General features: G+C 38.4%; 1 protein-coding gene across 5 annotated transcripts in view; it reads left to right on the forward strand.

Moving 5' to 3' along the window:
* The first annotated feature begins 3,637 nt into the window (after positions 1-3,637).
* LOC128988883 (kinesin-like protein KIF13A) overlaps positions 3,638-26,870 on the forward strand; it is a 186,735-nt gene continuing 163,502 nt past the window's right edge. For all 5 annotated transcript variants that reach the window (XM_054410628.1, XM_054410629.1, XM_054410632.1 and 2 more), the window contains exons 1-2: positions 3,638-3,860; positions 6,799-6,889. In XM_054410628.1, the coding sequence (XP_054266603.1) occupies positions 3,806-3,860; positions 6,799-6,889 (146 nt within the window). In that variant the 5' untranslated portion in view covers positions 3,638-3,805. The remainder of the gene's footprint in view (positions 3,861-6,798; positions 6,890-26,870) is intronic.

Here is a 26,870-nt window from a genome sequence, read left to right on the forward strand (position 1 = left end):
AACTAACTCAACTGACATGACCATGACTTGACATGACATTATGACAATGACAACAACAAGCGGAAGCGAGCGAGGGCCTAGTCCTAGTAGTAGTGAAGTGAAGTGAATGACTGGACTAACTTAGTGACTACTGAACTAGGAGGATTCTACTGAACTGAACAGAACTGCAACTACTGACAGACATTGTACTGACTGACCGACTAGAGTGAGTGATAGACCGATCCGGGGTAGCGGATTTTTATCCCCCTGGAATTTTACCCCCTGGGCAAACGCGACGTCACCGGGGGGTAAAATTCCAGTTCGATGGATTAAACGCGGAATTAAACGGATATTTCCACGGTTGTGAATTTAATCAGAACACATCAAATTATAAATAAAACCCTAGAGTGTACGGGCCGGAATTTTACCCCCGGACTTTTACCCCCTTCATGAGGTCAACTCAAAATGTACGTTCCAGATTTTACCCCCGGATTTTTACCCCCCGGATTTTTACCCCCGGAATTTTACCCTCTGGCCATATATATATAAATTAGTGGGGATGGTTAATTCTCTTCATTCAGTTTTAATGTAATAGCAAACATTTTATTGTTAAGTATCGTATCTTAATTTATTTGTAACATAAACTAATCAAACAGGATTTAATTTTAATTTTGAGATTCGAGTATCAGGATTCGATCATTGAAGCCAACTGTTGGTTTATATGATCAAAATTAAACAGCGAATTCTGTTTACTTAGTTGAGATTGCAAGATAAATAAATAAAGATAGGCTACTTAATAATAAAATGTTTACAATGAAATAAAAATAGAAATACGAAAATTAATCAATCTTAATAATTTCTATATCCGGCCAGGGGCCCATTTCATAATAAACTACAAGTTACAAGTTACTACTTGTAACTTGTAATTTCCATTAGATTTGCATTGGGCTATCAGCTGATTTACTAATAATATTAGTTTGTACTTTATTATGAAAAAGGCCCCAAAATTCCGGGGGGTAAAAATCCGGGGGTAAAAATCCGGGGGTAAAAATCCGGCCCGTACATCTTCAGTTGTCTGAACGCTAGTCAGATGGACAGGCGGTAAAATTCCGGTTTTTATTTCTAATCTAAATAATCATGCTCTGTCTATTTTCATTAGACTTCCAAATCCGCGGGGGTAAAATTCCGCCCGCGAACAAACTTTTGAGCGCCCATGTTACTACGTCATAGTGACGTCAGCTTTGCCCAGGGGGTAAAATTCCAGGGGGATAAAATTCCGGCGACCCACTAATGGGTCCGGCTGAAGAGGACGAAGGCTTAAAACAGCCTCAGTCCAGTAGGGTTTCAGCTCACTAGATTGGAACGTCACGAAGATCTTAGACTAAAGCCAGGTTTTCCTAGGCGCGCGGAGGTGGGGAGCGGAGAGCGGACTTCACTTGTCTTAGGTAATTTAATGTTGTTGTTTTCCTAGAAGCGGAGCGGAACACCATGTTAATCTCTTATTTCACGTTTTAATTATGGATCGCTTCAGCTTCTGACTTCCGACCACCGTGATAGCTGCCTCGAACAATGTCTCTTCGAGACATTCCATCCCCACGTTAAAGTTAAAGTTGTCTCCTGGTCTTTTAATCAAATTTGTCTTAGTTGATGTGAGCCACCGACAGATTGCTCTGATATAAATTATACTGATTTCTGCCGATTACACGATGTTTTTTACCAAGTCCAACTGATGGAATGACTTCTGTATCCAATAGTCAATGCATATTACATATTACACGGGCACCGGAATCACAAAATAGTCTGTAACATTTTGTATAGCAAAAGTTATACAGCATTGTTATAGCAAAAGTTATATAGCAGGTTTTGCTACATAGTGTAAATCCGGCTTTATGTTGGCGTTTTTGCCCTGCCGTCACTCCTGTTATAACTAGGGTTGCTTTCATAGCAGTGAAGCCAGATGAGCGGAGCAATCATGTTTCATGGCTTAGCAATGAATGAAAAAAAAAAAAAATTTTATAGATATAGTACAAAATACACACTCTACACTGCAAGCCTTTACTAGTTTACTACTTCCTTCACCACTTCATACGTCGTGGACCTGTTTCCCTCCCATTTTAGGATTGCCAATACATTAATATAACTGCCACACAAAGGCTCCCACTGATTTTCTATTGGAAAATGTGGATAAGACACATGCAACCAGTAAATACTGTTAAGTTTGTCCGTGGTTAATCTTCCTGGTCTGAAGCTGTGCCAGTGATTATAGTGCTCTTAAATGCAAAGGAAATTCAAATTCTATCGAGGACCAAGAGCTAGCTCTCAAAAACGTTTGCTAGATCTGGCTGAAAAACTATTGGCCTGTAGTTTCTTGCATCATACAAGAATAAGAATTAATACTTTAATACTCTGATTGAATACTTACACAGCTGTTAATTAGTAGCTTAAAAGGGATCTACAGTTTATAGTGGGATCCGAACCACATTTTTGCCTTTTATTAACGAATTAGCCTAATTATCAGGATAGCACTGTGGACGTTAAATCCACACGAGGGAGTATCGCATCCATAAGGGGAAAAAATCAGATGAAGACAACTGATCAAATAATACAGAGAAAGTCTTAGGTTTACATTAAAGTCGCAATTTTGAAACTCCCACTGATAGAATTTGTACAGACATAAATAAAACATACTTTCTTAACATTATTTAACAGATTTGATTAACTTGGCTAAATAAGGTCTTAACATTTTATCTTAAACGCAATTTGTCAGTGAATCCCATTCATGGATCCATCTTGAAATTGGCAAACTTTAACAGGTCCACGACGTAGGAAGTGGTGAAGGATGAAGTACAGTAGTAAAGGTGAGAAGTGCGGAGTGTGGGAAACGGTCTGAATAAGTTAGCGGGTTGCGCTGGATCGTCTTTCTTGAAGATAAGGGTGGTTTTATTTTCAGATTGTCCGGGGATAACTCCTTCAGATGAGCGTCTGTTTACTAAAAAAGGCAAGAAAGAGGTTTAGCTATGTGTTTGATTTCTAACTTAAGGATATGGGTCGAGACTCATATCTTGACATGAGTGTCTTACATTTTTTTGTAATGTATCAATGTAATGGTTTAATAAACGGTTTCCCGTTGGAATAAATAAAAATAAATAAATAAATATACAACTATAAACTGATTTAATCACTTTAGCACTTCCCCCATGCATGGAGTTCCTACCAACTTATTTTGATCTTAGTTTATAATTTTCAGGAGTGTTTTGCCAAAAGTTCTAGTTGGGAAGTGAAAAGAATATAACTGACCAAACTGTGCAAGGGACAATAATTATATGCAGATACTGTAGTTAAATAAATGTTGTAAAACAATTTTAAATACAAAACAAGATATAACTACTAACTTTCTTCTATACACTCAACAAATTACCTTAACATTTTTACCTGGTTATCTGGTTGGTTTTTTTATTTTTATCTGTGGAAACAAATACGTTGTATTGATAGTCACTGCAAATACCCAACAAAGTTACTCTAAAATCTATAACTTTATATAGTACTGACTGAATTCGCTTTGAGATACGTGATCATGAAGTAATTGTGACGTAGGTATTTTACTGTGTCGAAAATTTGCGATCGATATACCGAGAGCAGTGGATGAGAGAAGAAGAAAGATGGCGCTCTGCCCAGTTCGTGTGTCAGATCAGTGTCCTCAGTTCTCAGTGTGTTTGTGTTTTGTTTGATATGGGTTGAATATGTGAATGTTTTTGTTTTAAAATATTATAATTGTGAAGTTTGAATATTGTGTTGTAAGTTGTTAACTCGTATAAGGTTCCCAAACATGGCTAGTGACAAAATCAAAGTTGCCGTCCGTGTCCGACCCTTCAATAGGAGAGGTAGGGATTAGTTGACTTGCCATTTAGGTATATATTTAATTCTTTGTTGCTTTCTGCACTTTATGCAGTTATCTTGTAAGAAATATTGTACACTAATATATGTCAACTAGCCTATTTTAATCAATTTAAAATTGGTTCAGGATGAAGTTTTTATTTTGTCAAATATAAAATTAGGGCCTAGGTAGGCCTACCCTATATTAATTAAGCCCCTACCCAAATTGACCGAGCAGAGGCCTGGCAAGGTTCAGGTAGCCTAATAGTCTAATACTAACGATACAATTTTAGTTCAGCATCACTGTTGCATTTCAAAATTAGTCTCTGGCTATTATACTTTAGATCTAGACACCCTTTTGTAATTTTATTTCATAAAGTATCATTTGCATTCCAGACCAGCAACTTTTATTTCAGAAAACATAAATTGAATTTCAGAAGAATAAGTTAAATTGAATTTCAGTAATTTGAGATTGTCAATAATATGAAGTAGTCTATGATATTATACTTCAGAGTTAAGTAGTAAAATGTAGCCTATTTCAGGAATTAATATAAACAGCTGCTGTTATAACTTAACTCTATCATTCCAAAATCTAATTCCTAATGCTGATAACAAATTTGTTTACCCAAATTATTTCTGAAATACCATTGATATTTTCTGGAATGGAAATAATTAAGTTTACAGTATGGAATATTAAGTTACTTAAGTTACCTATATAACTTAAATAAGCTAATTATTTCTAAAATAAAAGTAAAGTAGGTAGGCCTACGGTATTAAGTTATTATCTGAAATTAAAATTACTATTCTTAAATACAATTACGCTTTCTAAAATTATAAAATTTTACATCTGAAATACAAATTGCCATTTCTTATAACTCTTAACTTTAACCTTAACATACCGGTAGGCCTACCTACCTCTTATATGTACTTCCTCCTTCGCCGTTTACCCACAGAGTGGGATTGACAGCGTCACTTAACATTGTCATTTCTGAAATAGGTACAAATGACTATTCTGAAATACAATTTCTTGACCCTTCCTGAAATGAAAGTGAAAGAGGTGTAGTCTATCCTAACTTACAGTGATGTACACTAAAACAGATACCGTAGGCCTAGGCCTATGTGCACAAAAATGTGTAGCCTAGTACAAAATATTTATTAGTCCATAACGTTTCTGTTCAATATTCATGCTACATTGTCAATATTCAAACGGTAAGCGAAAACATAAAATGTTGCATCGCCTGTCACGTCTCACTAAAAATAACAAATGACCGAATAAAGGCAACAAAACTCTCTCTGTCTGCTAAGCTTTGGTAGTGAACACGGATACCTTCGGACTGGCCGGCAGATGCAAACTAATTGACTGGGAACAATGAAACAGACGATAAAGATAAACTAAAGACGTTGCTGGCCAAAGTGAAACCAAGGAATTTAACCCTCCGAGTGTCATGCGTCGCTGCAGCGACTCACAAACACTGTTTACGGCAAAGGCTCTATGACTGACTGAATCGGATTGAACTGGATCGAGTTAGGTATCGTTCTTTTCGTTAAATTATAAGCTTTCTCCAGAGGTCTGTCTCAGCGCTGTATGTTCTCCGAGCCGATCGTAATTGTAGCAGACAGCTGACGTGCGTATTAGTAAACAGCTTGGTTATCCTCGGACTGATGACTGATGTGTTTTATTACGTTTATCATTGTTTTAGTGTTAAAAATCAAAAGTAGTGATACTCGTGGTGCATGATAAGAAGATTTAAGTGATTTTGAAGGGCTGGTTGATGATCCTGAAGAAGTAGGTAGTGATATTGATGTAAATTATCAGCCAGATTCCTAGCTATGGTTAGGCTATGCATTCTTAGCTAAACGCAATGTACTGAAATCTGTTTTTCACTCATAACTTATTTATTTGATAACTTACCTCACTATATGATTATATATTTGTAATCCTCATAAAATTTAGAACAAAGTGGCTATTTTCAAATATTTATAGGCCTATAATTTATACAATTTCATTGAGCACGAACTTATTTAATATCATATTAATATTATATAGGAGACATTAAGGCCAAAACAAGGGACACTCGGAGGGTAAAAAAAAAACATCAGTAGAGATTACGAGAGTTGCATTTTGCAGTGATTGCATAATGATATTTGCGAACACAAACATTTATTTTATTCCAAAAGTGCCGTTATATAATGTGTTTTAATAGAGAGTTAAAACAAGATTTCTCACTTTTTGCAGTAATCCCCTGGAGCTAAATTTTGAACGTCAAAATCCGGTAATCTCCCGGGAAATCTGGGGATATGGCAACCCTGCTTGAATGTATCCAGTTCGAGCAGACTCTTAGGCCTAGTTTATTGAGGCTCTCAAAGAGTGTAGTCTAGATCAATACAGGATTGATTCTGGACCTAGATATTACCATTTATTTTGTCATTCGGTTAATAATCCTAATCTATCAAAAGGTCGATGTTAGATGCTTACAAGACTAGGATTTGACCTGTTCCCATGTGAAAACTCAAGTAGTAGGCCTAAAGTGTTCCTGTATAAAACCCAATCAAAAAATATATCTAGGCTAAGACTGAAATCCTAATTTTCACTTAATTTTTAAATAGGCCTACCTACAACAAATTGATTGTCTACTTTGATAGATGATGTGGTAAAAGATGCTATGGTTTAGATTAGAATAGGCTACAACTTAAGTTTTCTTTTAGTTAGGCAAAAAATGTTGACTTGTATCTGATAATTACTAATTGCCACCACCAGCACACTCATGTCAGTGGCTTATTTTAACTAAGTCCATTTTCATTTTAAAACTGGCTAGGTAGGCTACGCCTACTGGGTGATGTCTATTTCTATCATTAGTCAAAGATTGTAGTTTTATACAGTAAATAATAATTGTAATACCTATTTCTAAAGTTCAGTATGCTGATTAAGTAATCTGCTTGTTTCAGAGCTGGAGTTGGGGGCCCAGTGTGTGGTAGATATGGAGGGTCAACAAACCATCCTGCAGTACCCTCTTGGTCTCCAGGATAAGATGAAAAGGTAGGTTCTTCTTTACATCACATAATAATTTTAACATAGAATTAACCCCTTGTGTGCTGCGGGGAGGGTGACAATTTAACACGTTCACTGCGTCCCATCAATGGCAGCTGTGTAGCCCCGGTGCGGCGCAGCGTCAAGAGAACCTGTCTGGCTTTCAAATATTTTGGTCTGACAAATAGCAAATAACGTGCGGTAATGTTCTGCGTTACGACAAGTCTTGACAAAAGTTTGCTGAAACACTCACAGATAGTAGCACTGTCTGAAAGTAACTAGGTCCATTGTATTGCCAATTGGAGTTAAAAGACGGGATAACAAGTTGATTTCTAAGCTTGCCAGAATTAGATTTTACAGGGAAATTTACTACAAACCTACATCACAATATAGAACTTATTCTGAACTAAACGCAGACATAAAAATACCCGTTATTCCCGTTGTGCTGCTGCGCAGAAATTTAATGGAATGTAGGCGATGTCGCCACTCACGGGTGAGCGTTCAGGGTGGAAGAAAGGAACTAGAAGAGCACTCACCGGTGAGTGACCTGCAGCGAACATGTTAATTTGAAGTTTGCCAGGCCTACATGTGGTATTCCTGCTAGGAATGCAGGTTGTTTCTCCACAAAAATGAGGTGTTTGGTAAAAATGTCATTATATATAAATTTGTTCATTAACATTTTTACACATTTTTTGGTTTCGTATATTATATTATTTGGCATAGGTAGTAAAATACAAGTTTCAATAGGTTATTTAAGAGGTAAAATAAATATATTCGTTGACAAAACACACCTTTTATAGACCCTAGTAAGGCACAAATTTCCCCCATCTTGAGCTGGCTCTGTGTAATTTGTAATAGGCCTAATTTCGTTTCTAGAAACAGTTGGGTTTTGAATATTTCCAAGTGAATAATCAATCAGCTGTTTGCTAAATGATACTGCATTGACTAAAAAAAATATTTAACCCAATACAGTACCCTGCATTGATTTTTTTAAATATTTAAACCCAATACAGTACCCTCTGGTGGGATGATGCTCTTGAACTTAATCTATTTTCTTGGCTTCAAATTTTTACATTTCATGGGAAGTCAATGTAGTCTGTGTAGACTGTGTCTCAATGTGGGAAGTCTAGGTGTATAGTCAATGTTATTACTAAAAGATGTCCTATCATTAGGAGAAAGATTTTCATTTAATGTGAAGTCCAAGGCCTACCTTTAACCCTAAAGTGGCATTGTGTTACAATCCAGATTTGTCTAAATTTACACATCAACTAACTGAGAGTCTCGTCCTCCAACACGTCTCAAATGGCACTGTGGATTTTTATTAATGATTTTTATTAATGAACTAAGAGTGCAAAATTATAGCTTACCGTTAATATAAATAATAAAAAAAACAGTTAAAAAAATCACACAACTCAGAGGCCTACCAAGACCATAACACGTCATGCAATCATAAAAAAATCAGAAAAATAAAAGAAATAGGTATGGATTTGTTAATTTTCAAAGTTTTAGTAATTAATAACACTATTTATTTACAACAATAATATAATATATTTGGTTAATCATATATTTACCTTGTACTAAAATATTGTAAATTAAAGCAACAAAATCGTAAACAATAAACATTATTGTGTTTATATGGAACACAAGGACCAGCTGTGTAAAGCTGTTTTCTATTGGTTGAGGTGTAATCGTTTTTGATTGGTTGACCAAATTTGTCTAACAAATAATTATTGCCAGCCTCCTTCTGTCTGTCAGCCAGCCTTATTGAAATATAATAGCTAAGAAGTGATTTTCTGGTTGTTTTGTTCCGAGACTCTGGCATTTCTTACGCAACCTCAATTCGTTTTGGAGCGAGACACCACGACACTTAAATGGTTTTAATAGTAAGATGGGTCATAATAAGTTAGCTAATGAATGATGGCAATGAATTTCCTAAATTTTTATGGGAACCTGATTAGGGAATAAGTTGGTCTTCCTTCACTAGAGCTTCCTGACACAGTCCATCCGTTTCTTAACCAACCTTCTCAGTGTGTTTTTCTCTTAACTACACATCTTAGGATATAGGTTCTAGTTTAAATCAGTTTTGTAAACATTACTTCAAAAATCAAGAGTTTGTTCCAACAAATTACAAAATGTACATTTAGTATAGTTGACGGCAATGTTTAATTTGGCTAGGCCTGTAGGGTTGTAGCATTATCACTTAGATAAAATCTATTGGTGATCTACAGGATTTGAACCTGAACTTTTAAAGTCTTTTAACTGACCCCTTCTTATATTTGAAGTCAACACATCCATAATTTATTTTTTTTTTTTTAAGAGGTTGGCGGCCTCTTTTAACCTTGCATTTGCCCGTCCACACAGACTACAGGTCTGTGTGTGGAACGTATCCAGCAAAGCAAAGGGTGAGCCGGTACAGTACAAAGGTGAGCTGTACTGATAAAAGTTTGTGGCAGTGACCAGAATCCAAACCCACGACACTACTGCCTTGGGCCCGAAGTCCGCGACGCTACCAACTGAGCCACCGACTCACCTAAATAATAATATAGCCTAACAACATACCTTTGTAGCAAAAAAGGAAATTCACTTAAAATTGTTGATAGGTACATAACAAAAGTTGTTTTACCCTAATTCTTCAATTACAGTCAAGCTTCTTTACCTGTAGCAAGTGTAGAACTTGTAATAAAAACATGATTACATTTGCTATCTTACATATACCTACTTACTCTTACTCCAATTAATAAGTTGCCTCCATCTCTCCCTGTTCCCTGAATCTTCTTTCCTTGCTCTAAATTTTCGCAAATCTTTCTCCACCTGGTCCTTCAATCGATTCTTGGGTCTACCTCGGGGTCTTTTTCCTGCTAGGTTTTGTCTCCAAACTTCTTTAATTAGTCTGCCATCTTCCCTCCTTGGGCCAGCCCATACATGGCCTACTATGTCAGGGGAATGGTACATGTCCCTTATTTCTTGGTTGTGCCTAATTCCCTGCACTTCTCCCTCTCTAACAGGTACTTAAATATTTTTCTCAGAATTCTGTTTTCAAATGAAACTTAACTTCCTTTCTGTTTGTTTGTCCATAATCCATGTCTCTGTTCCATAAAGCAGGATTGGTCTTATGATAGTCTTGTATACTCTTATTTTGTTTTATGTTGACAGTAATTTTGATTTTAAAATGTTGTTTAATGCAAACTTGCTTTCTAGTTGCCAAATTCATTCTATTAAATATATATGTCAAATTATTGTAAACACTGATTTAAATTATATTTTTTACTCATCAAGAATATTTTGGAACCTACTATCAATCTATCTATTTAGGCCTAATATGAAACATTTTAAGCTCTTTGTTTTTACCCTCGTGGACCGATGTTCTATGTTTTGACACAGAAAACATACTACTATAACCCAGAATGCCAACCGCATGGTAAAAAGCATTAAGTGTTTTGAGAGAGCTTTGCCTGTCAATCGTAGGCAGCGCCACCAGCGTTGCTATGCTGAGTGCATGGCAACGCTGGTGGCGCTGCCTACGAATTGGCAGGCAAAGCTCTCTCAAAACACTTAATGCTTTTTACCATGCGGTTGGCATTCTGGGTTATAGTAGTATGTTTTCTGTGGTTTTGATTAGGTTAAAACTTAAATGGATAAGTTTTTGGAAAATATTCTTGCTTTTAGAGTGGTCAACAATGAATTTTAAAATTGTATCATGTTAAAACTACACAAAGGACAGTCAGGTCGAGTTACAGTGACCTGATGGTAGTTTATTGATGTTTGGAGTCCTAGCATGCTATGAGCCCCTGTTATAATTATGTCCAACCTTATCTGAAACCTGCCATCACTTACATCTGACACAGACTGGTTCTTGGTAGTTCATAACCCGGTCAGATAGTTTAGGAAATGTTTATTTGCTAGATTCATTTTCGGAGTCTCTAAAAATGTGTTACGGTATTTTATTATGATAGTTTTATGATGTGCTCTTTTAGATTTGTTCATATGCCTTAGAGAAAATTGATATTTTAAAGCCTTCATACTTCGGAGGTGGTTCTTTGGGAAATAAAGACTGTTCCGTCTCCATGGCAACAAAAGGATAATAACAATGTTTATGGCTTATGTTTTATACTTAAAGACCTAGAAAAAAGTTTAATTTTAATTGAATGCTGACTAAAGAGAAAAGAAAGCTTACAATTTTAATTAAAAAAAATCGCTTACAGAATAAAAAATATAGATACATTTTAACACATTAATAACTTATTAAGGTACCCTTTTTGAATGCATTTTTCTTAAAAACAACATTCCTAAAGGGTGCTCAGTTATTTATTATGTGTTAAAATTTTAAAATAGTGGCCCCCAATCACTACCATTTATATATTAGGCCTATATATGTGCACACATAACAATATAAGGAATAGTGTTTTTGGCTTCTGAGGACATCAAAACAACGAACTAAAACAGCCCAGGTCTATCTCTTGCTGTGCCAACAATGGTTATAGCTTCTTCACTGTAGGGAAATTCTTCAAAACGTGATTAATCATGGTTATATTGCAAACCCTAGATAAGTAAGGTAAGATTTACCAAAAACGTCCCAATGTTTGATAAAATTGGTAAAATAGGTAGCCTATAACCATTGACTTTATATCTCTTATAACCTATAACAAGGTAGAGGTTATCAATGTTACCAACTGACTGTGGGTTAGTAGGCCAAGGTCATATAACAGCTGGTAGCAAACCCAATGCTCAGATCAGCACCAGTTAAACAAAACGCTGACTGAGCAAGCAGTTCTACCTCTGAAACCGTCCAGTAGAGTTCTCACAATATTTAATTGTATTTTCTTCTTCTTCCAAAAGTTAGAGACAAATATTTTTCTCAAAAAATAAAGTAGGATAAGAGGTATCTTTGGGTTTGCTACAACACTTTGAGTTTGATTGTTGTAATATTGCTAATTAGATGCAAGGTAAAGTCAATTTTGGATTAGGACGATGAAGAAAAATAATAACTGGAAAATTTAATTATTGTTAGGATCATATTTTAGGCCACTCTTAATTCTGCTAGTTAGTTGTCATACCAGCAACTGTGGTTGGTTAAGGTAAACCTTTTATTTTATTAATAATATATTCCAACCAAGGATCACAATCAATAACATGAAATAAATTTGTCTTTTACTCACGGATGTAAAGCACAACTTACGATTTTGGAAAAAGAGGTAGGACAAGTTGTTTGTTTCACTAGAATCCCAAGAACATTCCAATTTCTGTTTTTACGAAGTTGTGGACATCTGTAAACTTTATTGACTTGACAATCAACATTTACAACTCCGCTGACCCCAGTAAAACTTCCCTGAACCAACTTGTTGCCTCGGTTTGATTTTTGTCTAAGTAAAAAAGTGGTGAATTAAGAAAGATGCTCCGTTTTCAAGTGAAATTCAAGTGATTACGGGTTTTTACACTTTGCATTTAAGTACCGTTGTAAATATAAATTTTTATTTTATTTTGTTTTAAGGACAAATGTATTTGGGTAATGCCTAATCTAAAAGAAACATCTATTATTCTTCAAAACCTTTTAAGTACTACACTGTAGCCTACTGAGTTTATATTTAACGATTAGATTTTGTTTATCCATCGGGAAAATCACAGAAGCCTAGAAGTGAATCCTAGGAGCCTAGAGGAGAATATTTGAATAATTAAGGGTTTTACAATGTTTACATCTTTAAACTGTAAAAAAAAGAATGTGTCAGATACTAGTACTGTACTTAACGAAAAGTAAACGTCGATAAATATTCTGAATTTCAAATATCTCAATCATTGTATGCATTTTATAAAGCTATACATTTTAAGCCAATGGTTAAATTGGGTTTGGATGTAATCTTTGACTATTAATACAATCAATGATGCAATGTAGCCCAGCAAAACCTGTAAAGTGATACGGAACAAAATATTAACTCACCAGAGCCAGACAACACCGTGGATGAAAATAATACACATGAAAAGTTTTATCGTAGGTGAAACATGTGTTTAACTCTTTAATAAGGAGACACTAGCGTAACTGTTGCTCGAATTCGAGCAATTTCGAAGTATTACATGCGTTATTTTTAAACGAATAGTCATAATTTCCGATGTCTTTAAAAGAGTTGATTCAAAGATTATGGAAATACTCAAGATGTACATCAGTTCGATATAATCAACACTTCTTATAAATATTATCATTTTTCAAAAGCTGATCTTGTTTTAGTGTTTTCTACAAATGTTTCCCACTCATAGCCACATTAAGTTGTCCATAATAACGATTATAAATATAAAAAAAAACACTATCCCCATTTCTTCTACTTGGTGGTTTTCAATGACTTTCCTATGTTTCCATAGTTTGCAAATCGGCTCTTTCAACCTGAACATATACGCTGCAATCAGAAATTGAAAACAACACAGTTAAAGATAAACATTTTGATATGCCTTGCCTACGGATTTCCTCATCAACCACATTTTTCGTGCCCCCTATTCTGTGACATTCCCATGGACCCCCACCAACATGGACGGGGTTGTTGCTACTGATAGGGTATTTGAGCGTGCAAGATTGTCAGGTTAGATCTTCTATCAGAAATGTCCCAGTCACAAAACCCTTTGGCGTAATTATATGGCAAGATTATAGAAAGTTGAATCCGAATTATTTGTCATAGGGGAAAAAATAAAGACAAATGTTTACCATTAGGTTCCCACTGTCGACTTTTGGTTTTCTAGGGAGAGTGGTATCAGTCAAAGTGTTTTGTAAATGTGTTGGTGATAACGTAATGGTTGATAAACTGTCTGGCAGTTTGTTTTCTTGCTCATCGTTTTATCTCCAACTGTACTGATTTTCAGCCCATTACTTGATTAGTTTTATCTTCAAAAGTGATTTATTCCCGGTAAACTGTATGACTAGTTCAATTGAGTAAAGACTAATCAGGATGGTTTCTAATATAGTACTACTGTTTCCAATAAGAGTAGAAGAATATCAGTCCATGTGTTTTTCGTAAATGCGATAGTCGTTCGTGATAAACTAACAATACACAAAAAATGTGCTTCCAAGTAATTAATTTATCCCAAAATATAAGATCTCGCTCATGTGAGCAAATAAACTAGTTACTGTGTGTTATTTTCTATTGTTTCGAACATGAAACATTCTATTTTTAATCAGAAGTGGTCATTGTCTGTGTAAGTCTATCTGTTTGTTTATAGGGAAAGAAAAACTTACTGAACTCTTTTACATAGGTAGATCATGAGCTTAAACAAATCAATTTGTTAACACTAACATAATCAATATAATTTTACCCGATATACTACTATATAATTTTACTATATAATTTTTTTATTATAACTGATCAAGAAGTTATTTAATTTTTACCCTTAAAACATGGAAATGCCTAATTTTAATCAAAACCATCTTGTAGTGTTAAAAAACAAACAATTGTGTATATTGAATCGTTGAAGGTTATACTCAATTTAAGGATACTGGGGAAATTCAAAAAAGCTATACATTTAAAATTTCCATGTTATATACTTATGGAGGAAAATAAAACTGTTGCAGTTGTGTTATGGATATAATATGTTGATCAAATTTGGCCAATTTACTAATTTTATCCTGTAATATTAAAGTACAACATAAAATTTGGTTAAAATGACACTTTTAAACCTAACTGCAGCAGAAAACCTAAGTACTCGTAAAATCTAATATTTAATAAATAAAATGGGGAATAAATATGTCTTGTTTATGAAAATTTCATAGTAACAATCTAATCAGACAAATTGAACCTCGTTTGGTCTACAGGTTTGCTGTGGTGGGGGTACTTCCCTATAGGGACATTCGCTAACAATCATACATTGGAGTATCTTATTTATTGATAATACTGTTGTGTTTGCACAAATCTAGACCTTTAAAACATGACCATGATTGTTTATACAGGGTGGCTGAAAAGTAACTTGCACCCCCACTTAACTTTTCAACCATTTGAGATATTTGAAATCGGTTTGCGGCAACCCTTCTAAGATATGAGGGGCTACAATAATTATGGTCAATTTTGAAAATTTTGCCCTTAGGGGTAGTGGGGGTAGGGGGTAGCTCAAAATTTTCAAATGACAAGTATAGTCGAGTTTGGTATCATTTTACAGGTCTTGACGAAACATGAAGATTGACATAAAGAAAACCAAAATCGGCTCACTAATAACAAATTGGCGCCCTAAACCGTTTCAAAACCAAATAACCAAGAGGGTGGCAAAAAAATTAACTTGCACCCTCTTTAACCTTTTAACTACTTGAGATATTTGAAATCGGTTTGCGGCACCTTCTTTGGAAATGAAGGGTTGCAAAAATTATGGTCAGTTTTGAAAATTTTGCCCTTAGGGGTAGCGGGGGTAGGGGTTAGCTCAAAATTTTCAAATAGCAACTATAGTCGAGTTTGGTATCATTTTGTAGGTCTTGACGAAACATAACAATTAACATAAATAAAATAGAAATCGGACCATTAATAACAAAATGGCAGCTAAAAATGACTGAGACAATGGTTATTTAAAGTAATTTTGAGCTGCCATTTTGTTATCAATGATCCGATTTCTATTTTCTTTATGTTAATTGTTATGTTTCGTCAAGACCTACAAAATGATACCAAACTCGACTATAGTTCCTATTTGAAAATTTTTAGCTACCCGCTACCCCTAAGGGTAAAATTTTCAAAACTGACCATAATTATTCTAACCCTTTATTTCCAAAGATGTTGCCGCAAACCGATTTTATATATATCAAATAGTTAAAAAGTTAAAGAGGGTGCAAGTTAATTGTTTTGCCACCCTCATGGTTATTTGGATTTGAAACGTTTTAGGGCGCCATTTTGTTATTAGTGAGCCGATTTGGCTTTCTTTATGTCAATGTTCACGTTTCGTCAAGACCTGTAAAATGATACCAAATTCGACTATACTTGTTATTTGAAAATTTTGAGCTAACCCCTACCCCCGCTACCCCTAAGGGCAAAATTTTCAAAATTGACCATAACTATAACTTAGGCGATACGAAGTTCGCCGGGTCAGCTAGTCTATATATAAAGCCAAAAGTACCCATGAACTTTTGAGAAAACTACAAGTCACACCCCCATAAACCATATACTTAAAATGTTCGTCATGACGAGAAACCTTGCGCAAAATTATCCACTTTTTTCATAAATTGCCCTATAAGGTCGTAATTGCTTTCCAAAGGGAACTTTCCATTTACCTAATGTTAAAAATACCTCAGCTGTTATTATTTGTTCGTATTACCATTACTGTATTCTGTTTTGTTTATTTTATCTTAACTTGACCAATCAATAATTTTATTAATACTAATGTAGTAAAAAGGGGTGGAGCAGCCCGTGGGTAACAGCTAGTTTTAATTAATGTGAAAAGTACCGCCACCAGGTAATTTACTTCTAAAAGTAGAATGTTGCGTTTGTTCAACGCTCTGGACTGTTTTATACTTTGTTTTGCCTGACCAATGTGTTTCTGAATAACCGTTAAATCTGGGTTATGACTAGAGCTACGGCTTTTCTGATGTTTGTTTACTCGTCGGCGCCGTTGTTTACGTGTTGATACAGTCGTGTGTAAACAGTTTGTGCATCTTGCACCGGCTCCGACGTGTCTCGTACCGGAACAGCGTGTCTACCAGAGAACCACAACCCTTACAGTTCTAAATATAAATACCCCCGCCGCAGCAAAACTGCCGACTAAGCGAATTTCCATTTGTCTGAATTGATTTTCAGTTAAATAGATTTTAATAACATTAGGTTTAACGAGTACCTAGGTTTGCTGCTACAAGGAAACTAATAAAGTGTGTTTTTGAGTAAAATATTGATAGCTTAGTACAAAATAAATAAATTTGCCAAGTTTGATCAAAATATATCCATAAACAAGCAAACTACAACATTTGACAATATTCTCCATAAGAATAACATGGGAATTTTAAATTTACAATTTTTTAAATTTTCTCCGTTACTAATAATTGAACAAAAATACTTTTATATACTAAATTATTTGTTTTTTTAAGCTCTTTAAAAAGGTCTAAAGAGAAATCGGGAAATTTTGTGTTTTGAGGGTCAAAAGTGAGAAAAACCAATTTTTATCCCATAAAACCCCCCGTAAAGCCCCGTTCCCATGGTCCGATCGTGCTGGTTCGCGAACTCATTCAAGTTTATCCCGCTTTACACCTTTAAACCAAATTTCATCAAAATCGGTCAAAAATTACTCAAGTTATCGCGTTCACGGACGTATATATATAAGTCTATATATATATATATATATATATATATATATATATATATATACATATATAAAAATTTGAACGAATGGTGTTTTTGGCCTCTGGGGACATCAAAATGAAAAAGTAAATCGGTCCCGGGTCTAGGTCTTACCGTGCCACCTACGGTAATAGCTACTTCCTAGCTACTACTACTATAGGGAAATTCGCTAACAAACAAAAACTGTACCAGAAAACTAACGCACTCTAGATGATAAAACACCTATTATCGACAAGTGCGACGCAGTGGATTGGTGATAACAGGTGAACACTGATCAATAGTATGTCTTGGAATCAAAATGTCAATCTTTTACGCAAATTAGCCTACAACTAGGATTCGACATAGAAATATTAGATCTAGAATATGTTATCGTATGCACTCTACAGTCAGCTGATATGGGTATCCTATCAGTACGTCGCAGTGGATTGGTGATAACAGGTGAACACTGATCAATAGTATGTCTAGTTTCATTTTTATGGTATAGCCTCTGGATCACTGATTTTTACAATAAAATGTTTAAATTACCTGTATCCGTCAAGTGATCCTGGTTTGTAGTTGGTTGACTACAGCTGTACCTTTCAGAGAGACGCAGGATTCTAATTCGAGTTGCCCTGGAGTTTTTCTGTTCTGAAGATTTTCTAGGGTTTCGTTTTACAGCATGAATTTCTGGTTGACGCAATGTTATGATCTGTTCACTGTCACACCTTTTATCACTGTGCCACTGTGTCGCACTGATAAGGTATTATATCAGCTGACTGTTGGTGTTCATACGATAAAATATTCTAGAATGCAAGTTTCCTAGAACGTCTACCTAGATCACCAATTCCTCTTGGCAGGATTAAAATTTCTGTAGGATACATTATAGCGTTCTTTGTACTTCTGTTAGCACCAATCCTCTTTGTTACACGGTAGTGATAAGGTATCCTTGTATCCTGTTAGCTTACTGTAGAGTGATACGATAACCTATTCTAGATATGTATTGAGTTTCTTAAACGTATTTCTAGGTCACCAATTTTCTTTGACGTCATTACCTTTTATGGTAGACATGGCAAACCCTAGACCATTCATTCATTGTACACCTGTTATCGCCGACCTACTTTGACGTAGCGATAAGAATTTCTATCAGCTGTACTATTTCTCTAAATAGTACAGCTGTTAGAAATTCTTATCGACGATTAGATAGAAATAGCGATAGACGACTAGATAGAAAAAGATGCTGATAGAAATTCTTATGCAAACGATCATTTATTTTCGATTATATTTGTTAATGATGTTCTAGGTTGCCATTCCCGTGGCAATATAACCTTTCGCTGTTTGGCACACTCAAGTGAACAGCGAGCAAGTGTTATCACCAACTAATTGCTCGTACTGATAAGGAATTTATGGCGGGTTACACACCGGTGTCGCGGATATGATGTCGCCGATATTTTTCGTGTCCGCGACATGCCCCTCGAAAACCAACCTATGTTATCTTATGGAGCTTTACACACCAGTGTCGCAGACACGTTGTCTGCGACTCGTGTCGCAGACGCTTGTCTCGAGCGAACCAACCGGTCGGTGTTTGGACAGACATGTCTCGTGTCTCTTGGGCCCGCGCATGCGCAGAACACGTTTCTAGTAGTTTTGGCTCTTTTTTACTTACTTTATTGCCTTATGGTGTGGAATGTACTATTGTGATATCATAATATTTCAATTGACACCATAAGGAAATTACGTAAGTACTGTAATACAATTAATTACAATGTATTTTGGAAAAATTGCCATGAAGTTATCTTTAATGTTTTTGTAGAAAGAACAACAGCAACAACATATCATCTTCTTCTGACGATGACATTATTTAAACTGATGAATGTTGTGATTCCTTCACTTTCATGTCGCCAGCACGTGCCTCTTCCCATGGTTGCATTTTATTACATGTCGCAGACATCATGTCCGCGACATCAGAAATATCGGCGACATCATATCCGCGATACCGGTGTGTAACCCGCCTATCAGTTGCCAGCAGAGTGCATGCCACAACATATTCTTGATTGCGACTCTTTTCCCAAGTTTTTTTTTTTATTTTATAGGTTACGCCTGTAGTTGTTAAATCTTTGTATCGTCCTGCATATAAAAAAATGTTTGCATCGTACTCTTGGCTTAGAGTTTAGTAGTTTTCAATTATGTTTTATAAGTGGAAGGAATACACTTTCGTTTAATAATCAGTACATTTACTTTACCTGTGATAAATCCTAGTCATGTTCTGCGGCAGTAAAAATTTGGAAGGGTTATAAAACACGATAAGGTTTTATAGATATGAGGTTCAATATTGTGAAACACCTGGAAGTTTGTTCTAGATTATGTAATTTTACAGTTCACAGGAAAATGTACGTGTATCATTTAAATTGAATAATAACTGTAGAACGTAAAACTACTAATAAATATGATAATTTGTGATTCTATTTGAATACGAAACGTTTTAAATTCAAAGTTCTAAACGGATTGTAGATAACTGAAAATATTTTTTGACATCCTTTTACAATATTTTAATTCTTTGTAAATTGGAAATACCATTACGCTATTATTGCAACTTTATCAACCGGATCATTCGCAATCAATAGTCTGTGTGCTAACGATTATCACGATTAAAGATCGCAATGAGTCATGGTGGCAACTCGATCAATGCAGTGAGTCATACGTGACACACCTGGGTCTATACTACACTCTTCACTACACATAACAGAGGACAGTCAATGGAAGGAAGTTGAGGAGTCATTGGGTGTAGGCCTAGAACTGAAGAGCGTGGGCGTTGTTGACATACGATATAGGTAGACTACAGAGAGTCATGCAGTGAGTCATACGTCACCTGACACACCTGGGTCTATACTACACTCTTCACTACACGTATCGGAGGACAGTCAATGGAAGGAAGTTGAGGAGTCATTGGGTGTAGGCCTAGAACTGAAGAGCGTGGGCGTTGTTGACATACGATATAGGTAGACTACAGAGAGTCATGCAGTGAGTCATACGTCACCTGACACACCTGGGTCTATACTACACTCTTCACTACACGTAACAGAGGACAGTCAATGGAAGGAAGTTGAGGAGTCATTGGGTGTAGGCCTAGAACTGAAGAGCGTGGGCGTTGTTGACATACGATATAGGTAGACTACAGAGAGTCATGCAGTGAGTCATACGTCACCTGACACACCTGGGTCTATACTACACTCTTCACTACACATAACAGAGGACAGTCAATGGAAGGAAGTTGAGGAGTCATTGGGTGTAGGCCTAGAACTGAAGAGCGTGGGCGTTGTTGACATACGATATAGGTAGACTACAGAGAGTCATGCAGTGAGTCATACGTCACCTGACACACCTGGGTCTATACTACACTCTTCACTACACGTAACAGAGGACAGTCAATGGAAGGAAGTTGAGGAGTCATTGGGTGTAGGCCTAGAACTGAAGAGCGTGGGCGTTGTTGACATACGATATAGGTAGACTAGAGAGAGTCATGCAGTGAGTCATACGTCACCTGACACACCTGGGTCTATACTACACTCTTAACTACACGTAACAGAGGACAGTCAATGGAAGGAAGTTGAGGAGTCATTGGGTGTAGGCCTAGAACTGAAGAGCGTGGGCGTTGTTGACATACGATATAGGTAGACTAGAGAGAGTCATGCAGTGAGTCATACGTCACCTGACACACCTGGGTCTATACTACACTCTTAACTACACGTAACAGAGGACAGTCAATGGAAGGAAGTTGAGGAGTCATTGGGTGTAGGCCTAGAACTGAAGAGCGTGGGCGTTGTTGACATACGATATAGGTAGACTACAGAGAGTCATGCAGTGAGTCATACGTCACCTGACACACCTGGGTCTATACTACACTCTTAACTACACGTAACAGAGGACAGTCAATGGAAGGAAGTTGAGGAGTCATTGGGTGTAGGCCTAGAACTGAAGAGCGTGGGCGTTGTTGACATACGATATAGGTAGACTAGAGAGAGTCATGCAGTGAGTCATACGTCACCTGACACACCTGGGTCTATACTACACTCTTAACTACACGTAACAGAGGACAGTCAATGGAAGGAAGTTGAGGAGTCATTGGGTGTAGGCCTAGAACTGAAGAGCGTGGGCGTTGTTGACATACGATATAGGTAGACTACAGAGAGTCATGCAGTGAGTCATACGTCACCTGACACACCTGGGTCTATACTACACTCTTCACTACACGTAACAGAGGACAGTCAATGGAAGGAAGTTGAGGAGTCATTGGGTGTAGGCCTAGAACTGAAGAGCGTGGACGTTGTTGACATACGATATAGGTAGACTAGAGAGAGTCATGGTGAGTCATACGTCACCTGACACACCTGGGTCTATACTACACTCTTAACTACACGTAACAGAGGACAGTCAATGGAAGGAAGTTGAGGAGTCATTGGGTGTAGGCCTAGAACTGAAGAGCGTGGGCGTTGTTGACATACGATATAGGTAGACTACAGAGAGTCATGCAATGAGTCATACGTCACCTGACACACCTGGGTCTATACTACACTCTTCACTACACGTAACAGAGGACAGTCAATGGAAGGAAGTTGAGGAGTCATTGGGTGTAGGCCTAGAACTGAAGAGCGTGGACGTTGTTGACATACGATATAGGTAGACTACAGAGAGTCATGCAGTGAGTCATACGTCACCTGACACACCTGGGTCTATACTACACTCTTAACTACACGTAACAGAGGACAGTCAATGGAAGGAAGTTGAGGAGTCATTGGGTGTAGGCCTAGAACTGAAGAGCGTGGGCGTTGTAGACATACGATATAGGTAGACTACAGAGAGTCATGCAATGAGTCATACGTCACCTGACACACCTGGGTCTATACTACACTCTTCACTACACGTAACAGAGGACAGTCAATGGAAGGAAGTTGAGGAGTCATTGGGTGTAGGCCTAGAACTGAAGAGCGTGGACGTTGTTGACATACGATATAGGTAGACTACAGAGAGTCATGCAGTGAGTCATACCTCACCTGACACACCTGGGTCTATAATACACTCTTCACTACACGTAACAGAGGACAGTCAATGGAAGGAAGTTGAGGAGTCATTGGGTGTAGGCCTAGAACTGAAGAGCGTGGATGTTGTTGACATACGATATAGGTAGACTACAGAGAGTCATGCAGTGAGTCATACCTCACCTGCCACACCTGGGTCTATACTACACTCTTAACTACACGTAACAGAGGACAGTCAATGGAAGGAAGTTGAGGAGTCATTGGGTGTAGGCCTAGAACTGAAGAGCGTGGACGTTGTTGACATACGATATAGGTAGACTACAGAGAGTCATGCGTGAGTCATACGTCACCTGCCACACCTGGGTCTATACTACACTCTTAACTACACGTAACAGAGGACAGTCAATGGAAGGAAGTTGAGGAGTCATTGGGTGTAGGCCTAGAACTGAAGAGCGTGGACGTTGTTGACATACGATATAGGTAGACTACAGAGAGTCATGCAGTGAGTCATACGTCACCTGACACACCTGGGTCTATACTACACTCTTCACTACACGTAACGGAGGACAGTCAATGGAAGGAAGTTGAGGAGTCATTGGGTGTAGGCCTAGAACTGAAGAGCGTGGGCGTTGTTGACATACGATATAGGTAGACTACAGAGAGTCATGCAGTGAGTCATACGTCACCTGACACACCTGGGTCTATACTACACTCTTCACTACACGTAACAGAGCTCAGTCAATGGAAGGAAGTTGAGGAGTCATTGGGTGTAGGCCTAGAACTGAAGAGCGTGGGCGTTGTTGACATACGATATAGGTAGACTACAGAGAGTCATGCAGTGAGTCATACCTCACCTGACACACCTGGGTCTATACTACACTCTTCACTACACGTAACAGAGGACAGTCAATGGAAGGAAGTTGAGGAGTCATTGGGTGTAGGCCTAGAACTGAAGAGCGTGGGCGTTGTTGACATACGATATAGGTAGACTACAGAGAGTCATGCAGTGAGTCATACGTCACCTGACACACCTGGGTCTATACTACACTCTTCACTACACGTAACAGAGGACAGTCAATGGAAGGAAGTTGAGGAGTCATTGAGTGTAGGCCTAGAACTGAAGAGCGTGGGCGTTGTTGACGTACGATATAGGTAGACTACAGAGAGTCATGCAATGAGTCATACGTCACCTGACACACCTGGGTCTATACTACACTCTTCACTACACGTAACAGAGGACAGTCAATGGAAGGAAGTTGAGGAGTCATTGGGTGTAGGCCTAGAACTGAAGAGCGTGGACGTTGTTGACATACGATATAGGTAGACTACAGAGAGTCATGCAGTGAGTCATACGTCACCTGACACACCTGGGTCTATACTACACTCTTCACTACACGTAACAGAGGACAGTCAATGGAAGGAAGTTGAGGAGTCATTGGGTGTAGGCCTAGAACTGAAGAGCGTGGGCGTTGTAGACATACGATATAGGTAGACTACAGAGAGTCATGCAATGAGTCATACGTCACCTGACACACCTGGGTCTATACTACACTCTTCACTACACGTAACAGAGGACAGTCAATGGAAGGAAGTTGAGGAGTCATTGGGTGTAGGCCTAGAACTGAAGAGCGTGGGCGTTGTAGACATACGATATAGGTAGACTACAGAGAGTCATGCAATGAGTCATACGTCACCTGACACACCTGGGTCTATACTACACTCTTCACTACACGTAACAGAGGACAGTCAATGGAAGGAAGTTGAGGAGTCATTGGGTGTAGGCCTAGAACTGAAGAGCGTGGGCGTTGTTGACATACGATATAGGTAGACTACAGAGAGTCATGCAGTGAGTCATACCTCACCTGACACACCTGGGTCTATAATACACTCTTTACTACACGTAACAGAGGACAGTCAATGGAAGGAAGTTGAGGAGTCATTGGGTGTAGGCCTAGAACTGAAGAGCGTGGGCGTTGTTGACATACGATATAGGTAGACTACAGAGAGTCATGCAATGAGTCATACGTCACCTGACACACCTGGGTCTATACTACACTCTTCACTACACGTAACAGAGGACAGTCAATGGAAGGAAGTTGAGGAGTCATTGGGTGTAGGCCTAGAACTGAAGAGCGTGGGCGTTGTAGACATACGATATAGGTAGACTACAGAGAGTCATGGTGAGTCATACGTCACCTGACACACCTGGGTCTATACTACACTCTTCACTACACGTAACAGAGGACAGTCAATGGAAGGAAGTTGAGGAGTCATTGGGTGTAGGCCTAGAACTGAAGAGCGTGGGCGTTGTTGACATACGATATAGGTAGACTACAGAGAGTCATGCAGTGAGTCATACGTCACCTGACACACCTGGGTCTATACTACACTCTTAACTACACGTACCAGAGTTCAGTCAATGGAAGGAAGTTGAGGAGTCATTGGGTGTAGGCCTAGAACTGAAGAGCGTGGGCGTTGTTGACATACGATATAGGTAGACTACAGAGAGTCATGCAGTGAGTCATACGTCACCTGACACACCTGGGTCTATACTACACTCTTCACTACACGTAACAGAGGACAGTCAATGGAAGGAAGTTGAGGAGTCATTGGGTGTAGGCCTAGAACTGAAGAGCGTGGGCGTTGTTGACATACGATATAGGTAGACTACAGAGAGTCATGCAGTGAGTCATACGTCACCTGACACACCTGGGTCTATACTACACTCTTAACTACACGTAACAGAGGACAGTCAATGGAAGGAAGTTGAGGAGTCATTGGGTGTAGGCCTAGAACTGAAGAGCGTGGGCGTTGTTGACATACGATATAGGTAGACTACAGAGAGTCATGCAGTGAGTCATACGTCACCTGACACACCTGGGTCTATACTACACTCTTAACTACACGTACCAGAGTTCAGTCAATGGAAGGAAGTTGAGGAGTCATTGGGTGTAGGCCTAGAACTGAAGAGCGTGGGCGTTGTTGACATACGATATAGGTAGACTACAGAGAGTCATGCAGTGAGTCATACGTCACCTGACACACCTGGGTCTATACTACACTCTTCACTACACGTAACAGAGGACAGTCAATGGAAGGAAGTTGAGGAGTCATTGGGTGTAGGCCTAGAACTGAAGAGCGTGGGCGTTGTTGACATACGATATAGGTAGACTACAGAGAGTCATGCAGTGAGTCATACGTCACCTGACACACCTGGGTCTATACTACACTCTTAACTACACGTAACAGAGGACAGTCAATGGAAGGAAGTTGAGGAGTCATTGGGTGTAGGCCTAGAACTGAAGAGCGTGGGCGTTGTTGACATACGATATAGGTAGACTACAGAGAGTCATGCAGTGAGTCATACGTCACCTGACACACCTGGGTCTATACTACACTCTTCACTACACGTAACAGAGGACAGTCAATGGAAGGAAGTTGAGGAGTCATTGGGTGTAGGCCTAGAACTGAAGAGCGTGGGCGTTGTTGACATACGACATAGGTAAACTAGAGAGAGTCATGCAGTGAGTCATACGTCACCTGACACACCTGGGTCTATACTACACTCTTCACTACACGTAACAGAGGACAGTCAATGGAAGGAAGTTGAGGAGTCATTGGGTGTAGGCCTAGAACTGAAGAGCGTGGGCGTTGTTGACATACGATATAGGTAGACTACAGAGAGTCATGCAGTGAGTCACACGTCACCTGACACACCTGGGTCTATACTACACTCTTCACTACACGTAACAGAGGACAGTCAATGGAAGGAAGTTGAGGAGTCATTGGGTGTAGGCCTAGAACTGAAGAGCGTGGGCGTTGTTGACGTACGATATAGGTAGACTACAGAGAGTCATGCAGTGAGTCATACGTCACCTGACACACCTGGGTCTATACTACACTCTTCACTACACGTAACAGAGGACAGTCAATGGAAGGAAGTTGAGGAGTCATTGGGTGTAGGCCTAGAACTGAAGAGCGTGGGCGTTGTAGACATACGATATAGGTAGACTACAGAGAGTCATGCAGTGAGTCATACGTCACCTGACACACCTGGGTCTATACTACACTCTTCACTACACGTAACACAGGACAGTCAATGGAAGGAAGTTGAGGAGTCATTGGGTGTAGGCCTAGAACTGAAGAGCGTGGGCGTTGTTGACATACGATATAGGTAGACTACAGAGAGTCATGCAGTGAGTCATACGTCACCTGACACACCTGGGTCTATACTACACTCTTCACTACACGTAACACAGGACAGTCAATGGAAGGAAGTTGAGGAGTCATTGGGTGTAGGCCTAGAACTGAAGAGCGTGGGCGTTGTTGACATACGATATAGGTAGACTACAGAGAGTCATGCAGTGAGTCATACGTCACCTGACACACCTGGGTCTATACTACACTCTTCACTACACGTAACACAGGACAGTCAATGGAAGGAAGTTGAGGAGTCATTGGGTGTAGGCCTAGAACTGAAGAGCGTGGGCGTTGTTGACGTACGATATAGGTAGACTACAGAGAGTCATGCAGTGAGTCATGAGTATTATTGGTAGATGAGGGGGATGTTAATGTATCTATGCATCATCGCGGCCATGTTACGGCATACCTAACGCCAATACAGTTCCATCCACTGGTTGCTATGCCCGCGTCCTTCGGAACGGGATGGTGATGCAATGAATAACATGTTTCTTAATACTA

The sequence above is a fragment of the Macrosteles quadrilineatus genome, unplaced genomic scaffold (genome assembly GCF_028750875.1).
Source record: "Macrosteles quadrilineatus isolate MER2022 unplaced genomic scaffold, UCM_ALF_1.0 Scaffold_3__2_contigs__length_128488019, whole genome shotgun sequence".
Lineage (NCBI taxonomy): Eukaryota > Metazoa > Arthropoda > Insecta > Hemiptera > Cicadellidae > Macrosteles > Macrosteles quadrilineatus.